Genomic DNA, 20,243 nt, shown 5'->3' with positions numbered 1-20,243 from the left:
TTTAGACAATATATTGATTTAAATGCAGACCTGTTAAATTTGAATTAGCATTAGTAATCAATTAATTAGATGCCTATTTTAATGGCCAATGATTATTTCAATTGCTTTCCGTAAAAAGCAATTACTAATTGATTACCATCATGATTTTTTCCGATTATTGAAAAAAATCAACAAAAAAATCAAAAATAATCAAAAAAGGCGTTTTTGATTACTTTTGATTATTTTTAATTCTTTCGATTATTTTTGATTACTTTTAATTTTTTTTGATTATTTTTCTGCTTTGTTGAAAGAAAAATTCTCGTTTGTTGCATGCACGGAATAATTTCTACATACAAGTACATTTTAGGATGCAATATTAAATCGTAACCGCTTATCGAGGCAAATATATACATGCAACATATAGGGCGAATGGTATATGAGCGTGGATCTAAACATATTCTCCGGTAAGTATATACACGTGCATAATTTGCTACACTCATTATCTAATATATAAAATTCTTGTGTCACGGTGTTAGAGGCTTAACTTCTCCGAAACGGCTGAACCGATTCTCATAAAATTTTGTGAGCATATTGGGTAGGTCTGAGAATCGGCCAACGTCTACCTTTTTTCGCTACGTGCCTAGGGTCTTGAGATCAAAACGTGGACCCGGGTACCCTAGAATCTGTTTATAGAATATGGATATCAAATGAAAGCTGTTGATGAGTGCTATAGTACAGGATAATTTTCATACCCCTGGGTGACTAAGGTCTCAAGATATAGGCCTAAACGTGGACCCGGGTATCCCTAGAATGTGTTTATACAATATGGATAACAAATGAAAGCTGTTGACGAGTGCTATAGTACAGGATAATTTTCATACCCCCGGGTGACTAAGGTCTCAAGATATAGGCCTAAACGTGGACCCGGGTACCCCTAGAATGTGTTTATACAATATGGATAACAAATGAAAGCTGTTGATGAGTGCTATAGTACAAGATAATTTTCATACAACTGGGAGCCTAGGGTCTCGAGATATATCCCAAAACGTGGACCCGTGTACCTCTAGAATGTGTTTATACATTATGGATATCAAATGAAAGCTGTTGATTAGTGCTATAGTACAGGATAATTTTCATGCTCCTGGGTGACTAAGGTCTCAAGATATAGGCCTAAACTTGGACCCGGGTACCCCTAGAATGTGTTTATACAATATGGATAACAAATGAAAGCTGTTGATGAGTGCTATAGTACAGGATAATTTTCATACAACTGGGAGGCTAAGGTCTTGAGATATATCCCAAAACGTGGACCCGGGTACCCCTAGAATGTGTTTATACAATATGGATAACAAATGGAAGCTGTTGATGAGTGCTATAGTACAGGATAATTTTCATACAACTGGGAGGCTAGAGTCTCGAGATATATCCCAAAACGTGGACCCGTGTACCCCTAGAATGTGTTTATACAATATGGATATCAAATGAAAGCTGTTGATTAGTGCTATAGTACAGGATAATTTTCATGCCCTGGGTGACTAAGGTCTCAAGATATAGGCCTAAACGTGGACCCTGGTACCCCTATAATGTGTTTATGCAATATGGATAACAAATGAAAGCCGTTCATGAGTGCTATAGTACAGGATAATTTTCATACAACTGGGAGGCTAGGGTCTCGAGATATAGCCCAAAACGTGGACCCGAGTACCCCTAGAATGTGTTTATACAATATGGATATCAAATGAAAGCTGTTGATTAGTGCTATATTACAGGATAATTTTCATGCCCCTGGGTGACTAAGGTCTCAAGATATAGGCCTAAACGTGGACCCGGGTACCACTAGAATGTGTTTATACAATATGGATAACAAATGAAAGCTGTTGATGAGTGCTATAGTACAGGATAATTTTCATACAACTGGGAGGCTAGGGTCTCGAGATATAGCCCAAAACGTGGACCCGAGTACCCCTAGAATGTGTTTATACAATATGGATATCAAATGAAAGCTGTTTATTAGTGCTATAGTACAGGATAATTTTCATGCCCCTGGGTTACTAAGGTCTCAAGATATAGGCCTAAACGTGGACCCGGATACCTCTAGAATGTGTTTATACAATATGGATAACAAATGAAAGCTGTTGATGAGTGCTATAGTACAGGATAATTTTCATACAACTGGGAGGCTAGGGTCTCGAGATATATCCCAAAAAGTGGACCCGTGTACCCCTAGGATGTGTTTATACAATATGGATATCAAATGAAAGCTGTTGATTAGTGCTATAGTACAGGATAATTTTCATGCCCCTGGGTGACCAAGCTCTCAAGATATAGGCCTAAACGTGGACCCTGGTACCCCTAGAATGTGTTTATACAATATGGATAACAAATGAAAGCTGTTGATGAGTGCTATAGTACAGGATAATTTTCATATCCCTGGGTGACTAAGGTCTCAAGATATAGGCCTAAACGTGGACCCGGGTACCCCTAGAATGTGTTTATACAATATGGATAACAAATGAAAGCTGTTGATGAGTGCTATAGTACAGGATCATTTTCATACCCCTGGGTGACTAAGGTCTCAAGATATAGGCCTAAACGTGGACCCGGGTACCCCTAGAATGTGTTTATACAATATGGATAACAAATGAAAGCTGTTGATGAGTGCTATAGTACAGGATAATTTTCATACAACTGGGAGGCTAGGGTCTCGAGATATATCCCAAAACGTGGACCCGTGTACCCCTAGAATGTGTTTATACAATATGGATATCAAATGAAAGCTGTTGATGAGTGCTATAGTACAGGATAATTTTCATACAACTGGGAGGCTAAGGTCTCGAGATATATCCCAAAACGTGGACCCGGGTACACCTAGAATGTGTTTATACAATGTGGATAACAAATGGAAGCTGTTGATGAGTGCTATAGTACAGGATAGTTTTCATACAACTGGGAGGCTAGGGTCTCGAGATATATCCCAAAACGTGGAACCGTGTACCCCTAGAATGTGTTTATACAATATGGATATCAAATGAAAGCTGTTGATTAGTGCTATAGTACAGGATAATTTTCATGCCCCTGGGTGACCAAGCTCTCAAGATATAGGCCTAAACGTGGACCCTGGTACCCCTAGAATGTGTTTATACAATATGGATAACAAATGAAAGCTGTTGATGAGTGCTATAGTACAGGATAATTTTCATACAACTGGGAGGCTAAGGTCTCGAGATATATCCCAAAACGTGGACCCGGGTACCCCTAGAATGTGTTTATACAATGTGGATAACAAATGGAAGCTGTTGATGAGTGCTATAGTACAGGATAGTTTTCATACAACTGGGAGGCTAGGGTCTCGAGATATATCCCAAAACGTGGAACCGTGTACCCCTAGAATGTGTTTATACAATATGGATATCAAATGAAAGCTGTTGATTAGTGCTATAGTACAGGATAATTTTCATGCCCCTGGGTGACTAAGGTCTCAAGATATAGGCCTAAACGTGGACCCTGGTACCCCTAGAATGCGTTTATGCAATATGGATAACAAATGAAAGCTGTTGATTAGTGCTATAGTACAGGATAATTTTCATGCTCCTGGGTGACTAAGGTCTCAAGATATAGGCCTAAACGTGGACCCGGGTACCCCTAGAATGTGTTTATACAATATGGATAACAAATGAAAGCTGTTGATGAGTGCTATAGTACAGGATAATTTTCATACAACTGGGAGGCTAAGGTCTCGAGATATATCCCAAAACGTGGACCCGGGTACCCCTAGCATGTGTTTATACAGTATGGATATCAAATGAAAGCTGTTAATGAATGCTATAGTACAGGATACATTTCATACAACTGGGAGGTTAGGGTCTCGATATATAGCCCAAGACGTGGACCCGGGTACCCCTAGAATGTGTTTATACAATATGGATATCAAATGAAAGATGTTGATGAGTGCTATAGTACAGGATAATTTTCATACAACTGGGAGGCTAGGGTCTCGAAATATAGCCCAAAACGTGGACCCGGGTACCCCTAGAATGTGTTTATACAATATGGATATCATATGAAAGCTGTTGATGAGTGCTATAGTACAGGATAATTTTCATACAACTGGGAGGCTAGGGTCTCGAGATATATCCAAAAACGTGGACCCGTGTACCCCTAGAATGCGTTTATACAATATGGATATCAAATGAAAGCTGTTGGTTAGTGCTATAGTACAGGATAATTTTCATGCCCCTGGGTGACTAAGGTCTCAAGATATAGGCCTAAACGTGGACCCTGGTACCCCTAGAATGTGTTTATACAATATGGATAACAAATGAAAGCTGTTGATGAGTGCTATAGTACAGGATAATTTTCATACAACTGGGAGGCTAGGGTCTCGAGATATATCCCAAAACGTGGACCCGTGTACCCCTAGAATGTGTTTATACAATATGGATATCAAATGAAAGCTGTTGATTAGTGCTATAGTACAGGATAATTTTCATGCCCCTGGGTGACTAAGGTCTCAAGATATAGGCCTAAACGTGGACCCTGGTACCCCTAGAATGTGTTTATGCAATATGGATAACAAATGAAAGCTGTTGGTGAGTGCTATAGTACAGGATAATTTTCATACAACTGGGAGGCTAGGGTCTCGAGATATAGCCCAAAACGTGGACCCGAGTACCCCTAGAATGTGTTTATACAATATGTATATCAAATGAAAGCTGTTGATTAATGCTATATTACAGGATAATTTTCATGCCCCTGGGTGACTAAGGTCTCAAGATATAGGCCTAAACGTGGACCCAGGTACCACTAGAATGTGTTTATACAACATGGATAACAAATGAAAGCTGTTGATGAGTTCTATAGTACAGGATAATTTTCATACAACTGGGAGGCTAAGGTCTCGAGATATATCCCAAAACGTGGACCCGGGTACCCCTAGAATGTGTTTATACAATGTGGATAACAAATGGAAGCTGTTGATGAGTGCTATAGTACAGGATAGTTTTCATACAACTGGGAGGCTAGGGTCTCGAGATATATCCCAAAACGTGGAACCGTGTACCCCTAGAATGTGTTTATACAATATGGATATCAAATGAAAGCTGTTGATTAGTGCTATAGTACAGGATAATTTTCATGCCCCTGGGTGACTAAGGTCTCAAGATATAGGCCTAAACGTGGACCCTGGTACCCCTAGAATGTGTTTATGCAATATGGATAACAAATGACAGCTGTTGGTGAGTGCTATAGTACAGGATAATTTTCATGCTCCTGGGTGACTAAGGTCTCAAGATATAGGCCTAAACGTGGACCCGGGTACCCTAGAATGTGTTTATACAATGTGGATAACAAATGAAAGCTGTTGATGAGTGCTATAGTACAGGATAATTTTCATACAACTGGGAGGCTAAGGTCTCGAGATATATCCCAAAACGTGGACCCGGGTACCCCTAGAATGTGTTTATACAGTATGGATATCAAATGAAAGCTGTTAATGAATGCTATAGTACAGGATACATTTCATACAACTGGGAGGTTAGGGTCTCGATATATAGCCCAAGACGTGGACCCGGGTACCCCTAGAATGTGTTTATACAATATGGATATCAAATGAAAGATGTTGATGAGTGCTATAGTACAGGATAATTTTCATACAACTGGGAGGCTAGGGTCTCGAAATATAGCCCAAAACGTGGACCCGGGTACCCCTAGAATGTGTTTATACAATATGGATATCATATGAAAGCTGTTGATGAGTGCTATAGTACAGGATAATTTTCATACAACTGGGAGGCTAGGGTCTCGAGATATATCCAAAAACGTGGACCCGTGTACCCCTAGAATGCGTTTATACAATATGGATATCAAATGAAAGCTGTTGATGAGTGCTATAGTACAGGATAGTTTTCATACAACTGGGAGGCTAGGGTCTCGAGATATATCCCAAAACGTGGAACCGTGTACCCCTAGAATGTGTTTATACAATATGGATATCAAATGAAAACTGTTGATTAGTTTTATAGTACAGGATAATTTTCATGCCCCTGGGTGACTAAGGTCTCAAGATATAGGCCTAAACGTGGACCCGGGTACCCCTAGGATGTGTTTATACAATATGGATATCAAATGAAAGCTGTTGATTAGTGCTATAGTACAGGATAATTTTCATGCTCCTGGGTGACTAAGGTCTCAAGATATAGGCCTAAACGTGGACTCGGGTACCCTAGAATGTGTTTATACAATATGGATAACAAATGAAAGCTGTTGATGAGTGCTATAGTACAGGATAATTTTCATACAACTGGGAGGCTAAGGTCTCGAGATATATCCCAAAACGTGGACCCGGGTACCCCTAGAATGTGTTTATACAGTATGGATATCAAATGAAAGCTGTTAATGAATGCTATAGTACAGGATACATTTCATACAACTGGGAGGTTAGGGTCTCGATATATAGCCCAAAACGTGGACCCGGGTACCCCTAGAATGTGTTTATACAATATGGATATCAAATGAAAGCTGTTGATGTGTGCTATAGTACAGGATAATTTTCATACAACTGGGAGGCTAGGGTCTCGAAATATAGCCCAAAACGTGGACCCGTGTACCCCTAGAATGTGTTTATACAATATGGATATCAAATGAAAGCTGTTGATGAGTGCTATAGTACAGGATAGTTTTCATACAACTGGGAGGCTAGGGTCTCGAGATATATCCCAAAACGTGGAACCGTGTACCCCTAGAATGTGTTTATACAATATGGATATCAAATGAAAACTGTTGATTAGTTTTATAGTACAGGATAATTTTCATGCCCCTGGGTGACTAAGGTCTCAAGATATAGGCCTAAACGTGGACCCGGGTACCCCTAGGATGTGTTTATACAATATGGATATCAAATGAAAGCTGTTGATTAGTGCTATAGTACAGGATAATTTTCATGCTCCTGGGTGACTAAGGTCTCAAGATATAGGCCTAAACGTGGACTCGGGTACCCTAGAATGTGTTTATACAATATGGATAACAAATGAAAGCTGTTGATGAGTGCTATAGTACAGGATAATTTTCATACAACTGGGAGGCTAAGGTCTCGAGATATATCCCAAAACGTGGACCCGGGTACCCCTAGAATGTGTTTATACAGTATGGATATCAAATGAAAGCTGTTAATGAATGCTATAGTACAGGATACATTTCATACAACTGGGAGGTTAGGGTCTCGATATATAGCCCAAAACGTGGACCCGGGTACCCCTAGAATGTGTTTATACAATATGGATATCAAATGAAAGCTGTTGATGTGTGCTATAGTACAGGATAATTTTCATACAACTGGGAGGCTAGGGTCTCGAAATATAGCCCAAAACGTGGACCCGTGTACCCCTAGAATGTGTTTATACAATATGGATATCATATGAAAGCTGTTGATTAGTGCTATAGTACAGGATAGTTTTCATGCCCCTGGGTAACTAAGGTTTCAAGATATAGGCCTATACGTGGACCCGGGTACCCCTAGAATGTGTTTATACAATATGGATAGCAAATGAAAGCTGTTGATGAGTGATATAGTACAGGATAATTTTCATACCCCTGGGTGACTACGGTCTGGAGATATAGGCCAAACGTGGGCCCGTGAACGCCTAGACAATGTTTTTACATTGTGGGTATCAAATTGAGCTGTTGATGAGCGCTTTAGTACAGAGTAAGTTTTATGCGCTGGGTGACTAGGGCCTCGATATGTAGGCCAAAACGTGGACCCGGATACACCTAGAATGTGTTTTTACATTATGGGTATCAAATTGAAGCTGTCGATGTATGATTTAGTACAGAGTAAGTTTTACACCGCTGGGTGACCACGGTCTCGAGATATAGGCCAAAACATGGACCCGGATACACCCAGAATGTGTTTTTATATTATGGGTACCAAATTGAAGCTGTTGATGTGTGCTGTAATACAGAGTAAGTTTTACACCGCTGAGTGACTAGGGTCTCGAGATATAGGCCAAAACGTGGACCCGGATACCCCTAGAATGTGTGTGTATTATGGATATCAAATGAAAGCTGTTGCTGAGAGGTCTAAAGTTGATTGTGATATTCGATTTAGTCGCATCAACCTGGCAAAACTGATAAATATGCATGCGGAGCCGAAATAAAGACAAGAATTAATAAGACCCACATCCCTATTTACATACGTCCTATTCCATTTGCCTGAAATTTCGTATATAAATTTGCCTATATTAGTATTTACGATGCTTTTTTTCGGGAAGTATACCAGAGATGGAGTGGGACTGGGATTAGGTCTAGAACTGGGACTGAGACTGAGACTCGGAGTGGGACTAGGACTGAGACTCGGAGTGGGACTAGGACTGAGACTCGGAATGGGACTTGAACAAAATACATACCACCCTCTGGGACTGACAATAAGAGATGAATAAGAATGAGAAAAAATTGAGAGAAGAGAAAAGAGAGAAGGAGACTGAGAAAGAGATAGAATGAGACGAAGATGGAGATAGATGAAGCGAAAAAGACGGAGGGAGGAGAGAATAAAAAGATTAGGAAAAAGTGTAGAGGGATAGGGCAGAGTTAGACGGAAAAAGCTTATTAAAATGTATGCAGATAGACCAAATTTAGGGCAGAACAACGTCTGCCGGGTCTGCTAGTATAAAATAATAACGATCCTATATGGTTCATCCTTAAGTCAAGCCAATTTTGTTTTGTATACAAAATTAATATATCCACTATTTTGGCTATGCACTGATTTTTTTGTATATACAAGTAAATGGGAGGATGTACCGGTATATCGTGAGCGCTTATCTAGGCATATGGGTACATATGTATGTACATACCCATCTACAAATTATCGTGTCTATAAGTGTTTCCGATGAATACCTGGGGAGTGCGTATTGTTTTTATGACAAAACGATATGCTCGAACAATATGTATGAGTAATACTACTTAGGTTGATGGTTGATAGCTTCACTTCCAACTGGAGCGATCCTCTAAGTTGTCATTCATCATCATGATAAGTTGTCTAACCAAAGGTTGTTATATCCCAGATAAATTTATTAACATATGTCCATGTACATTAGATTAAAACTTCCTTTTATTTCCTTATGATTACGCCTAGTATATTTTCTGTAAAATCTTAAGTTTTGCATAGTGAGCCATATTTTTAGTATTAACAACGGAAATTACAGAAAAGTGAGGTTTCGTCCCAATCTAATGTACATGCTCAATGGTATAGTTAGAAAATGTAAGCTTAAGTAATTTCGTGTTATTTTTTATTAATTTTATGTATATGTGTTTTTGTTTCATTAAATTAACATTGCCAAAAATAACGATATTTGGATGGATTTCAAAACTTAAAAGAAAGTAAAATAAGAGGTATTTATGTATATTCATTATCTAAAAGTTGTTTTAGTCATTATAACAAATTTGCATTTGCTTTCAATAAAGTTAAGGTTTCGAATGAAATGTCCGACAAAGACTGACGCCTTGGAGCATTTATAAATCCTGCAAAGGAAAATAGTCGCTCAACAGGAGCAGAAGAGTGTTGAAGAGTTTTACAGTTTCTTTGAACGCACTTCGTGTTTTCCATATGTCCATGCTAGTACATGAATCACGCAGATAGGTATACAGCTCATTTTGTACAAAATTTTTAAGCCCACCTTTTGTTGAACATTGCCCCACACTGGCGATGATATGAAACCAATATTACTAAAATAAAACAATATGATAAACTTCAATTACAAAAAAATCAGTGCATAGCCATAACGTAATCCAAAATAGTGGATATATTAATTTTGTATACAAAACAAAATTGGTTTGACTTAAGGATGAACCATAATGAGTGTAGCAATATATATTTGCCACGGCGGCCACCGTGATGTGATGGTAGCGTGCTCCGCCTACCACACCGTATGCCTTGGGTTTGCACCCCGGGCAAAGCAACATCAAAATTTTAGAAATAAGGTTTTTAAATTAGAAGACAATTTTTCTAAGCGGGATCGCCCCTCGGCAGTGTTTGGCGAGCGCTCCGGGTGTATTTCTGCCATGAAAAGCTCTCAGTGAAAACTCATCTGCCTTGCAGATGCCGTTCGGAGTCGGCATAAAACATGTAGGTCCCGTCCGGCCAATTTAGGGAAAATCAAGAGGAGCACGACGCAAATTGGAAGAGAAGCTCGGTTTTAGATCTCTTCGGAGGTTATCGTGCCTTACATTTATTTATTTTCATTTACATATTTGCCTCGATAAGCGGTTACGTTTTAATATCGCATCCTAAAATGTACTTGTAAGTAGAAATTATTCCGTGCATGCGACAAACACGAATTTTTCTTTCAACAAAGCGGAAAAATAATCAAAAGTAATCAAAAACAAATAAGGAAGGCTAAGTTCGGGTGTAACCGAACATTACATACTCAGTTCAGAGCTGTGGAGACAAAGTAAGGGAAAATCACCATGTTGTAAAAAGAACCTAGGGTAACCCTGGAATGTGTTTGTATGACATGTGTATCAAATGGAAGGTATTAAAGATTATCTTAAGAAGAAGAGGGCCATAGTTCTATAGATGGACGCCATTTAGGGATATCGCCATAAAGGTGGACCAGGCCTGACTCTAGAATTTGTTTGTACGATATGGGTATCAAATGAAAGGTATTAATGTGTATTTTAAAAGGGCGTGGGCCTAAGTTCTATAGATGGACGCCTTTTCGAGATATCGCTATAAAGATGGACCAGGGGTGATTCTAGAATTTGTTTGTACGATATGGGTATCAAATGAAAGGTATTAATGTGTATTTTAAAAGGGCGTGGGCCTAAGTTCTATAGATGGACGCCTTTTCGAGATATCGCTATAAAGATGGACCAGGGGTGATTCTAGAATTTGTTTGTACGATATGAGTATCAAATGAAAGGTGTTAATAAGTATTTTAAGAGGGCGTGGGCCTTAGTTCTATATGTGTGACTCTAGAATTTGTTTGTACTATATGTGTATCAAATGAAATGTGTTAATGATAATTTTAAAAGGGAGTGGGCCTAAGTTCTATAGGTGGACGCCTTTTCGAGATATCGCCATAAAGGTGGACCAGGGGTGACTCTAGAATTTATTTTGTACGATATGGGTATCAAATGAAAGGTATTAATGTGTATTTTAAAAGGGCGTGGGCCTAAGTTCTATAGATGGACGCCTTTTCGAGATATCGCTATAAAGATGGACCAGGGGTGATTCTAGAATTTGTTTGTACGATATGAGTATCAAATGAAAGGTGTTAATAAGTATTTTAAGAGGGCGTGGGCCTTAGTTCTATATGTGGACGCCTTTTCGAGATATCGCCATAAAGCTGGACCAGGGGTGACTCTAGAATTTGTTTGTACTATATGTGTATCAAATGAAAGGTGTTAATGAGTATTTTAAAAGGGAGTGGGCCTTAGCTCTATAGGTAGACACCTTTTCGGAATATCGTTATAAAAGTGGACCAGGGGTGACTCTAGAAGTTGTTTGTACGATATGAGTATCAAATGAAAGGTGTTAATGAGTATTTTAAGAGGGCGTGGGCCTTAGTTCTATATGTGGACGCCTTTTCGAGATATCGCCATAAGGGTGGACCAGGGGTGACTCTAGAATGCGTTTGTACAATATGGGTATCAAACGAAAGGTGTTAATAAGTGTTTTAAAAGGGAGTGGGCCTTAGTTCTATAGGTGGACGTCTTTTGGAGATATCGCCATAAAGGTGGACCAGAGGTGACTCTAGAATTTGTTTGTACGATATGGGTATCAAATGAAAGGTGTTAATGAGTATTTTAAAAGGGCGTGGGCCTTAGTTCTATAGGTGGACGCCTTTTCAAGATATCGCCATAAACGTGGACCAGGGGTGACTCTAGAATGCGTTTGCACAATATGGGTATCAAATGAAAGGTGTTAATGAGTATTTTAAAAGGGCGTGGGCCTTAGTTCTATAGGTGGACGCCTTTTGGAGATATCGCCATAAAGGTGGACCAGAGGTGACTCTAGAACTTGTTTGTACGATATGGGTATCAAATGAAAGGTGTTAATGAGTATTTTAAAAGGGCGTGGGCCTTAGTTCTATAGGTGAACGCCTTTTCAAGATATCGCCATAAAGGTGGACCAGGGGTGACTCTAGAATTTGTTTGTACGATATGGGTATCAAATGAAAGGTGTAATGAGTATTCTAAAAGGGAGTGGGCCTTAGTTCTATATGTGGACGCCTTTTCGAGATATCGCCATAAACGTGGACAAGGGGTGACTCTAGAATGTGTTTGTACGATATGGGTATCAAATTAAAGGTATTAATGAGGGTTTTAAAAGGGAGTGGCCCTTCGTTGTATATGTGATGGCGTTTTCGAGATATCGACCAAAATGTGGACCAGGGTGATCCAGAACATCATCTGTCGGGTACCGCTAATTTATTTATATATATAATACCACGAACAGTATTCCTTCCAAGATTCCAAGGGCTTTTGATTTCGCCTTCAAAACTTTTTCATTTTCTTCTACTTAATATGGTAGGTGTCACACCCATTTTACCAAGTTTTTTTCTAATGTTATATTTTTCGTCAATAGAGCAATACAATTACCATGTTTCATCCCTATTTTCGTATTTGGTATATAATTATGGCATTTTTTTCATTTTTCGTAATTTTCGATATCGAAAAAGTGGGCGTGGTCATAGTCGGATTTCGGCCATTTTTTACACCAATACAAAGTGAGTTCAGATAAGTACGTGAACTGAGTTTAGTAAAGATATATCGATTTCTGCTCAAGTTATCGTGTTAACGGCCGAGCGGAAGGCTGGGCGTGGCTTCAACCGATTTCGCCCTTTTTCACAGAAAACAGTTATCGTCCTAGAATCTAAGCCTCTACCAAATTTCACAAGGATTGGTAAATTTTTGTTCGACTTATGGCATTAAAAGTATCCTAGACAAATTAAATGAAAAAGGGCGGAGCCACGCCCATTTTGAAAATTTCTTTTATTTTTGTATTTTGTTGCAACATATCATTACTGGATTTGAATGTTGACATAATTTACTTATATACTGTAAAGATATTAACTTTTCTTTTAAAATTTGAATTAAAGAAATTTTTTTTAAAAAGTGGGCGTGGTCCGATTTTGCTAATTTTTATTAAGCAGACATATAGTAATAAGAGTAACGTTCCTGCCAAATTTCATCATGATATCTTCAACGACTGCAAAATTACAGCTTGCAAAACTTCTAAATTACCTTCTTTTAAAAGTGGGCGGTGCCACGCCCATTGTCCAAAATTTTACTAGTTTTCTATTCTGCGTCATAAGTTCAACTCACCTACCAAGTTTCATCGCTTAATCCGTATTTGGTAATGAATTATAGCACTTTTTAGATTTTTCGAAATTTTCGATATCGAAAAAGTGGGCGTGGTTATTGTCCGATATCGTTCATTTTAAATAGCGATCTGAGATGAGTGCCCAGGAACGTACATACCAAATTTCATCAAGATACCTCAAAATTTACTCAAGTTATCGTGTTAACGGACAGACGGACGGACGGACGGACAGACATGGCTCAATCGAATTTTTTTTCGATACTGATGATTTTGCTATATGAAAGTCTATATCTATCTCGATTCCTTTATACCTGTACAACCAACCGTTATCCAATCAAAGTTAATATACTCTGTGAGCTCTGCTCAACTGAGTATAAAAATTAAAAAAAAAAAAAAGAAAGTAAATCAAAAAAAAAAATCAAAAATAATCAAAAGTAATCAAAAAAGGCCTTTTTATTTTAGATTTTTCTTATTATTTTAGATTTTTTTTTGATTTTTTTCAATAATCGTAAAAAATCATGATTTTTTTTTGATTATTTTTTTAATCAATTGAAAAGTAATCATTAGAAATAGAAAATAATGGCAAGTAATCATTAAATGGCATTTAAAGAAAATAATCAATGTAACGACTAATCATTACCATTAGTAATCATAATTTAATAGGTCTGTTTAAAAGTATTTAATCGAATAGCACCTGCTCCCTCAGTGTTGGCACCTGAGGGGCTTCGGCATTTAAAGAACGAACATTGACTGAATTTCTGTTATTTAAATGCTGATTATTTGAATTATATAATAATAATATATATAATATAATAGCATGCACAAAGGCGATGGCCGGTCATCTGGATACGCCAAAAACAACAAAACATAACGATCATGGCGAAGGTAATAAACTTCTGTTCGGCGTTAGCTTAATGCAAGGATGGCGTCGCGAAATGGAAGATGCATACTGTGCACGCGCCGGACTTGGTAGTGGACTGGAGGATTGGAGTTTCTTTGCGGTTTTCGATGGACACGCTGGTTACAAAGTCTCCGAACATTGCGCCTCGCATTTACTTGATAGCATCATTGGTACGGATGAATTTAAAAATGGTGATCACGTGAAGGGTATACGTACTGGTTTCCTACATATCGATGAAGTAATGCGAGGATTACCAGAATTAACGCAAGACGCGGAAAAATGTGGTGGTACGACAGCAGTATGTGCATTCATATCGCCAACACAAGTTTATATTGCGAATTGTGGCAATTCGCGTGCGGTTCTATGTCGACAAGGCGTACCGGTATTTGCAACACAAGATCACATACCCATACTGCGTGAGGAAAAGGCACGTATACATAATGCAGGTGGTAGTGTTATGATCAAACGTGTGAACGGTATATTAGCGGTATCGCGTGCATTGGGTGATTATGATTTTAAAGATGTTAAGGAGAAGGGTCAGTGTGAGCAGAAGGTATCGCCAGAGCCCGAGATATTTTGCCAAAGTCGTCAGGATACAGATGAGTTTTTAGTTCTAGCCTGTGATGGTATATGGGATGTTATGACAAATGAAGATTTATGTAGTTTTGTTCATTCGAGGCTGAGAGTAACTACCGATTTAGTGAACATAGCAAATCAAGTCGTCGATACCTGCTTGCACACGGTACATATGATAATCAATTTAATAGGAAATTGAAGTGAAACTTCTGAGAGCTCGTTTTTGGAGACACGTACTAGTAATAATGGCCGGTTATTTAGAATAATTATTTGTAATTATTAAAATTGTTTTCCAAACATCTCCTTTTTAAGGGGCTATATGCAGTTCTAAATATTTTAGATTATTTCTTATGCATGCGAACTGGAGTAGCCAAGCATTTTTGACATTTGACAACGCATGGTGGTTTTAGCCCAATATGCATAAAACATTGAGTTTTTTTATTTAAATCAATATTTAACTTGGTTTATTTGTTTGCAGTCGCAAATGTCACTTTTCCTTTAAGACGCAATGTACATTTAATTATTTCTTTGCAAAACCTGAGTTGCCGGGTGAACTTTTTCCTAAAAATCTTTAGAAAATAGTAGTCTATTTTTTTATAGCTGCGTACTGCAAAAGAAAATTTGACAGACGAAATTTTTCCTAAACATTTCGTGAATGTCGTTTTATATAGATTTTTTGGTTTTCTTGAGAACTGCATGCGACTGTTGTTGATGTTGTAGCAGTGACTGCATGCGTCTCTTACGAGCTTATTTTCGGGACAGTATTGTCCGATTATTTCGATACTCTTCTTGCGAAAATCTTTAAAGTATTTCAAGGTTTATATTTGATTAACTTCTTAACTGTTTCGAAATTCCCTTTAAATAAGTCATATGAAGGATTTAATACTGACTTATATATGGACAGAGTACCATTGCAAATTAAAATTATGAAAATATTATATTAAAGTGACAAGCGAGAAGTTTCACTTCTATGTCACTTGCGTGTGCAACTTTAAATTCAAACATTATTTGTATATTTAAATGCTTCAACTGTTTTTTATTTATTTCAATAATTACAGGGTAGCCGAGATAATATGAGCATAATAATAATAGCTTTTCCTGGCGCACCGAAACCAACTGAAGACGCCTTTGAAGCCGACAAACCGTTGGAGAAGATCGAGAAATTAACAAGAGGTTGTTTAAGTCGAATTTTTTGTTTTTAAAATAATCTTATACGTGTAGCTATACTGTTGGCAACTCATCAGATGTAGTATTACTTTTTATATAACGCAGCTAGCTTACTGTTTTAACATTAGTACTGTCCATAGTTAAAAGTAGTAAGTTCGTGCATGCAATTACTTTATTAAAGTTAAATAACAATTAATTATATATCAGGCAAGATCGAAGGAACTAAACTTCCAGTTAATCGAAAAGTTGTCTATGACATCGTAATGTTAAAATATATATAGTTGTGTAGAATAAAATGTAGCACATAAGCTCTGCTGAGTTACCGATAGGTATTTATGTATGTATATAATACGTTGCTTAGCTTAAAGTATGTAATACATACAAATTGGGTATGTAAAGTACGACTATGAATTAATAGGCCGACACGTGTTAAAAATGGCAATAATGAAAAACGTAGCAGTTTTTAGGAAAACAAAATATATACAAGCTAGTGTGTGTGTGTGTACGCGCGTGAATAACACACACATACACACAATTTTTAGCATTATATGCAACCACATATTACTCGACCTAGATAAACAAAAAATCAGTTAAATTTTTAGCAAAATATTTCATAGCAAATTCATACCAATAATTATATCTAGCCATTTACCTCTATATATGAGGACTTAGTATGTTTTAATTTTATGTAGTTCCTTATCAATGCGTTGTGCAAAGGCGTAATATCTAGTCAATCTTGTCCATATAACAAATTATCCATTTTATCAACTAAAGATAAAACATATGTACTTACTAGCAGGGTACCCGACGTTCGGGATGCGTATTTATATTAAAGTGGCCCTTATTTTTTTTTTTAAATATCGAATCTTGGGTATTTAACTTAACAAATTTTAAAACATTTCTGCTAACCTAAATCACGAAACCATGTGCAGGCTCCGTTTATATAAAACAATATTTATTTTCCCACATTATCCCTCCTCCCCTTTTATTGCTTGGTCCATCCCACTTACTTTACTCTGTGCATTTTTCTGGCGATCCCATTCTCCTTATCTCGCGCTCAAACTCTTTTCGGTATTTTCTTCACTCTTCCCCCACATTTCTATTACCATATTTTATTTTCAGTTATTTTGTCTAAGCTTACCGCTAAAGCATGCAATAAAATCAGTAAATATTGCTTCAATCGGTTAAAAGTTATAAGCCGTAACTTACATACATATATGGATATACATACACATTCAAAATATAAAACAGAAAATTCTTACAGATCCTGTTGATATACCAGAGAATAAAAGAAAGTTTTTTTTTTTAAATATGGGTATTCGCTTGCAAAATCGTTGAGTTTGACAAAAAAAAAAACTACGTACACATTTTTAAAATTGTTAGTTTTTACAAATTAGGTTGGAAAAAATAATACTTTTTTGTTGAGTGAATAATTTTAAAAGAATTCATTTTGATAGCTTCCCAGCCAGCATTTTTTGAAAATTTTGATAAAAAAATATTCAAATATCATACCCCAAGATGATTAAAAACGTTCAAATTTAAAAGCATTTTCTGTTCGAAAATTAACGTATCGTCGGGAGAAAAATGTACCATAAATGTGATTATTGTTGAATAATCATTTATGTTTCATATTTCGAAACGCTTTTTGTTCATGTCTGATATCATTGTATAATTGGACTTTAATTGTTTTAACGTAATATTTGAATGCTTTTCACAGTCATTTTCTGATCATATTCGTGAACATATTTCAATCATTTTGGTTGAGATTTTTGAATCATTTTTGAATGCGATTATCATGCATTTATTCTTCATATCTCATACAAAATAAGATACTACATGCTAATCTTATGTCATCAGGGGAAGAAAGCATGCGGAAGGGAGCTATTTGAACCACAGGTCACTCGCAAACAAACTTGGCCGATATACACCTGCGACTACAACATCCAGCATCAGATATGATCATCAACATCTTAAAATACGATATGGTACGGGATGTTGAAGCCATATCCAGGTACATATGTTAAGAGAGTTTCACTTACCTGAGGTTCAAATAGTTCACAACCTTTGTATTGTCTAATGGTTGGATTTGTATTTTATGGGAAGCCGAAGGTGGAGAAATGGTTGGGGACATATTATGTAAGGAGCAGTATATACATTATTTCTTGTCTTGAAGAATAAAATTTTAATATTTTTTTCTGAACTTCATGATTGAAAAAATGTATGTATGCGAAAAAATAAGATCTTCAATCAAAAGTAAAATTTTAACAAGTATAAAATTCATTATACAGTCAACAAAGATTGTCAGAAAAGATTCAGAAAGCTGAATGAAAAATGATTAAAATTTTTGATCACCTAAAGTAAACACATTTGATTCAAATAAGATTCCAAGATGTGACTGAATAACTATATTCAGTTTTTGATCATCAAAAGTAAGCATATTTGATTATTCTTTTTGTTGTTTTTTATGAAATATTAAAATTTAATCATCAAAGGCCTTCAAAAATGATTTCAAAAAGTGATCGAAAAATGCTTTTTAGTTTTTCATCATCAAAAGTATTCATATTTGATTATTTCTTTTGTTCAAATGTATGATAACTCACTATTTAGTCAGAAGGAGTAATCAAATTGTATTGAAATGTAGGGAAATTCAAAATTTAATCACCTAAATGCTGAGTGGGTTTTCTTTTCTAATTTTTAATTGTTGTATACATTAAGGCGAATTATATAAAACTGTTATAGAATAACTTATGCGCATATACATAGACATATATAGCATTATGATTGTTATAAAAGTGAATGCTTACACACTTAGCACACATAAAACAAAATTATTCCAAGCTCTTCAGTGTGAATGTATGTGTATGTGTGGAGAGTTAACTTGTAATACAAAATTTAACATTTTTAATGCTTATTTAAAAAAAAAAATTGTTTTATAATGCTTCCTTATAAACAACGTTTGATGTGGAAGTGTTAGGAACATAGACGATTAATTTGTCTGTTTCACTAACACGTGAGAGCGCCACGTAAAGCTGGCCATGAGAAAAGCAACTCACAGTCAGATCAACGCCCACAACACTCATCGTCTGGCCTTGTGCTTTGTTGATTGTCATATCATAGCAAAGGCTCACCGGGAATTGAACACGTTTAAATCTAAAGGGAAAGTTGTTTGGTGTAAGGGGGATACGTGGTATAAAGACTCTCTCTCCTCTGCCACTGCCTGTCAAAATTTCTGCTTCAATTATATTTTGTTTTAGAGAAACAATTTTGAGCCTCGTTCCATTGCACAATTTGGTGGGCTTAGGTTATGCAACAGAATAATTGATGCGCCGATTTTCAAAATAATTTTATGGGATGGAAGTCCAGGTGCACTAAGGCTATTTAAAAACTCCACAGGGAAATTTGTTGAAATCTTGCTCCAAAACTCTGTTGATTGAAAAGTATTCGACCTCCTCTCCCTGAATATCGTTGAGTATATACGAATTGATTTTCAAAACCTGGTCATTTCGTGGCGTCAAGATAGACCTCTCGCAAAGCCAAAAGTTATCATGACAGACTCCTAGATCATTGTAAACAGTAGAAATTAGTTCTTGCAAAGAATGTACGGTCGGCACAAATTATCGGGCAGTATAATTTTGCCCTCTTCTTCGGGGTATGTACCATTTCCAATCTTTAGCTCTTGCACCGCGTGGTATGACCGGTAGTATCTGCCGAAAATCTCCACAAAAGAGAAAAGTAACACCACCCATAACTTTGTCATTTTGGCGTATATCCCTCAGCGTGCTGTCCACAGCTTCTACGGCTGTCCGGTTCGCCATGGTGCATTCATCCCATATTACCAGCACACAGTCACGAATAACGTTGGTTTTTTCTCAATTTCTTGCTATGTTGCACATTGGATATTCATTGATATCTAAGTGTATGGGGATTTTGAACATGGAATGGGCAGTTTTACCACCAGGTAATAAAGTTGCAGCTATACCAGATGAAGCCACTGCCAGAGCTATTTTGCCTTGAGCTCGCACCTTTGCCAAAACAATTTTAGTTAGGAAAGTTTTCCTGTCCCACCAGGGGCATCTAAAAACAAAATCTCACCTACTTCATTACCGACACTATAACAAACGCGTTCGAATACTCCTCTTTGCTCATCCGTTAAACGTTGAATGCCATTGCGTAAAGTGTCCGCAAGTTCTGTAGGATTATACGAAATTTCGCTTGCGTATTCCCTGTTCACGCGTTCACCGTCTATAGAAGGTTCGGGTAAGCCGTATTGGGATAGTAAAAAGTGCGAAAGTCCGAAAAGGAAAT

The 20,243-nt window shown here is 37.1% G+C and overlaps 1 protein-coding gene across 9 annotated transcripts in view; it reads left to right on the top strand.

The window, feature by feature from the left end:
* The window catches only part of alph (alphabet), a 192,311-nt gene that overhangs the window by 112,279 nt on the left and 59,789 nt on the right, over positions 1-20,243 (top strand). For 8 of the 9 annotated variants that reach the window (XM_067761672.1, XM_067761671.1, XM_067761675.1 and 5 more), the window contains 2 exons: positions 14,111-14,937; positions 15,830-15,944. In XM_067761672.1, coding sequence (XP_067617773.1) covers positions 14,111-14,937; positions 15,830-15,944 — 942 coding nt within the window. Of the gene's footprint in view, positions 1-344; positions 444-14,110; positions 14,938-15,829; positions 15,945-20,243 lie in introns of those variants that run through there. The other variant, XM_067761679.1, reaches the window with a different exon arrangement.

The sequence above is a fragment of the Eurosta solidaginis genome, chromosome 1, assembly GCF_040869045.1.
Source record: "Eurosta solidaginis isolate ZX-2024a chromosome 1, ASM4086904v1, whole genome shotgun sequence".
NCBI classification, from domain to species: domain Eukaryota; kingdom Metazoa; phylum Arthropoda; class Insecta; order Diptera; family Tephritidae; genus Eurosta; species Eurosta solidaginis.
Note: the sequence above shows the minus strand (reverse complement) of the source record. Positions and strands in the feature narration are given on the sequence as shown.